The 3334-nt window shown below is 34.8% G+C and overlaps 1 protein-coding gene across 1 annotated transcript; it reads left to right on the plus strand.

The window, feature by feature from the left end:
• Window positions 1-984: 984 nt before the first annotated feature.
• On the plus strand, window positions 985-1614 carry LOC108472151 (uncharacterized mitochondrial protein AtMg00810-like). The gene is made up of 2 exons (XM_017773666.1): window positions 985-1301; window positions 1353-1614. The coding sequence occupies exons 1-2, from the start codon at window positions 985-987 to the stop codon at window positions 1612-1614; spliced, it is 579 nt and encodes a 192-aa protein (XP_017629155.1).
• Window positions 1615-3334: the final 1720 nt, after the last annotated feature.

The following is a 3334-nucleotide window of genomic DNA, read 5'->3' on the forward strand; positions in this document are numbered from 1 at the left end:
CCCATTGCACCCGATTCCGCTTATGATGCTTCTTTTCCCCCACTCCGTCGTCCCACACGAGCTATCAAGACGCTTGCTTAGATGAGAGATTACGTCTGCTCCGACCAACCTTCTACCTCTCTTGCAGTAGGTTCTTATCCCATTTCTTCTATTTATTCTGCCTTACATTTGCCTATTCACACACAACACTTTACAGCAACTATTTCTACATTAATTGAACCCCAAACCTATGTTGAAGCTATATTGGATCCCCGGTGGGTCGATGCCATGCAACAAGAGATTTGGGCTTTGGAAGCTAATAGTACGTAGGAGGTGGTTTCTTTACCTGCTAGTGTCATTCCCATTGGCTGCAAATGGGTCTATAAGGTGAACTATAATTTGGATGGCACCGTTGAACATTTTAAGGCTCGTCTGGTCGGTAAAGGCTACAATCAACAAGCTGGAATTGACTTTCAAGAGACCTTTTCCCCTGTTGTCAAACATGTCACTGTTCGGACTGTTGTTGCTCTTGCTACAATCCATGCTTGGCCTCTCTTCTAAATGGACGTCTATAATGCCTTTTTACAAGGGGGTTTGTGTGAAACAGTTTATATAGACATTCCGGATGGTTTTCGCACACAAGGGGAGCGTAAGGTATGTCGTCTGCTCAAATCTTTATATGGTTTAAAGCAAGCTTCGAGACAATGGAACTTAAAACTCACTGAGGTGCTGTTACGAAGGGGTTATACACAAAGCAAATATGATTACTCTTTATTTTCAAAACGATAAGGGGGTAATATAGTTGTATTACTTGTGTATGTCGATGATCTACTTATTATTAGAAGCAATATTGACATGATAAATGAGCTGAAACAGGTCTTGCATCAGAATTTTAAGATGAAAAATTTAGGCACCTTAAAATATTTTCTTGGTATAGAAGTGTTGAGATCAAGTGAAGGGATTGTCCTAAATCAACGAAAGTACGTGTTAGATTTAATAGCTGACATGGGATTGGGAGAAGCAAAACCAGTAAACACGCTTCTTGAACAGAATCAGAAGCTCACCTCAGTAGAATATGATGAATCTGCCCAAATAAAGACTGATGGAGATGAAGTAATTAGTAATGTTACAGTATATCAGCGGCTCCTGGGCAGATTACTATATCTAACCAATACACGACCTGACATTATGTTTGCGGTTCAACATTTAAGCCAGTTCATGCATAAACCAAAGAAATCCCACTTGGAGACTGCTTTTCGGGTGGTTCGTTACATAAAAAAGAATCCTGGACAAGGCATTTTGTTATCTGCTAATAGTAAACTGTAGCTTGTTGTTTTTTATGATTCAGATTAGGCTTCTTGTCCCATTTCTAGACAGTCTGTCACTGGATTTTGTGTTAAAATCAGAGATTCACTTGTTTCATGGAAATCAAAGAAACAGACAATGGTTTTTCGATCATCAGCAGAGGCTGAATATAGAAGCATGGCAGCAGCAGTAGCAGAGACTGTATGGATGAGTGGTCTACTAAAAGAGATTTGTCCTACTCAGCTTGACAAGTCTATTCTTCTTTCAGATAGTCGGGCAGCATTGCAAATTGAGCAAATCCTGTCTTTCATGAACGCACCAAGCATATAGAGATTGATTGTCATTTTGTATGGGATCAGATTGGAGAAGGCTTGATACAAATGCAGCATGTTGGAACAACTGAACAGCTAGCTGATTTGATGACTAAAGCCCTTGGAATCAAGCAACATGAATATTTAGTATCTAAGTTGGGGGTTAAGGATTTATATCACCCCTCAACTTGAGGGGGAGTGTTGAGAAAGAGGTTAATTGTTAGTTAGTTAGTTAGTTAGTTTAGTCTGTTAGATTAGTTAGCATGAGCTCTATAAGTTTGAACAGATGTACATTTGTTGGATATCTCTTAATGAAGTAACTTGATGCTTCATATTTTTTGAGCATTTTTCAACATTATACACAACCCAACAGCTAGTTGTATAACATCAACTTCATTTATCAACTAATTTACCTAAGGTATAGCTCCAACACTTCCAACCCACATCAACAAACTTTAAACATTTAAAACAAATAAAAATTTGAAAATTTGAATTCAAGAACTCACCTAACGGAAAATCTCCAAGGCAACTTCCATCTCCCACTCGCGCTCTCTTCACCCAGCATTCGGCCTCCCCTCTCTTCTTCTATCAAATAAGAATGAAAGATGAAAAGGTAGCTCCTTTTTTCCACCCAAAATTAAAGAAGAAAAGAAAAGAAAAAAAAAAGAATTTCTACTCCCATTGATCGGTCACCCAATTGAATTTCATGCACACCGCCACTCTTCTATTTTTAAGCTATCATTATTACGTCCTTTACCATCTAACTATCTAATTCATTTGTAAGTGACAAGGCCTCTAATTTATTAGATGGCCAGGCAATACTATAAAAAAATAAGTCACATGTAGACATATATAATAACTCTGTATTTTGATTAACACTTTCAGTAAAATTATTTGTCAAAAATTCAATTCACCTATATAATAACTCTATAAATATTTACAGATTTATTTGTCTAGAAATAAGATTTTGAAACCATCATTTTTCGACAACACTAAAAATCGGACTGTTACTCATCCTCAATTGCTTCTACACTACCTTAGAATTGTAATGGTTCCTCTTATCCATCAATGACATTGAGATTTCTTAACTCATCTTCTATTGTCACCCACTTGTAAAAAAAACCAACTCGTAAAATTATGAACAAAAACCAAAAGGCCTAATGAGAAAAAAAGACTGTGCTACAAGAGCAGCCTTCAAATTATCTTAATTTTTAAATATAATACATTCAAATAATTTTTTTTTTACAGTTTAATATGTCAAAGGTTCATGATAAATTAAAATATCAAATGAATTGCGATATGGCATAAAGAAATTTAAGAAAAAAAAGTGAACGTTACTTAAAATTAAAACATGTAAGTATAATAAAAAAAATATGGGTACATATCGAAATATTTACCCATAGGCAACCGCACAAGCGTAATTGTTAAACCCTTGATGTGACTCCAAAAATTAGGATTCAAGTTTGTTGTCATCTATCCCTCAATTTGTAATATGCACAAAAAAATATAAAATAAATTCCAATGATACAATCACATTGTTGACAAAGGATGAAACTCTAAATTCGTCTCTACTTATGTTTAAGTTATTTGGTCGTGCATTATATTATATTTATATGTATAAACTCCAAAAATACAAATAAATTTGTATAAAATATGAATAAATTTAAATTACTTTTACCAGTAGATTTTTTTAGGAGAATAAGAAACTCTTTTAAGTTTAAATCTAGATAAAAATAATT

This window comes from Gossypium arboreum, chromosome 11 (genome assembly GCF_025698485.1).
Source record: "Gossypium arboreum isolate Shixiya-1 chromosome 11, ASM2569848v2, whole genome shotgun sequence".
Classification (NCBI taxonomy): Eukaryota; Viridiplantae; Streptophyta; class Magnoliopsida; order Malvales; family Malvaceae; genus Gossypium; species Gossypium arboreum.

Coding starts and splice junctions, on each gene's coding strand:
- LOC108472151 (XM_017773666.1), top strand. CDS start 985: ATGGGATTGGGAGAAGCAAAACCAGTAAACACGCTTCTTGAACAGAAT. Junction 1,302..1,352: donor TTATCTGCTAATAGTAAACT/GTAGCTTGTTGT, acceptor TCCCATTTCTAG/ACAGTCTGTCACTGGATTTT.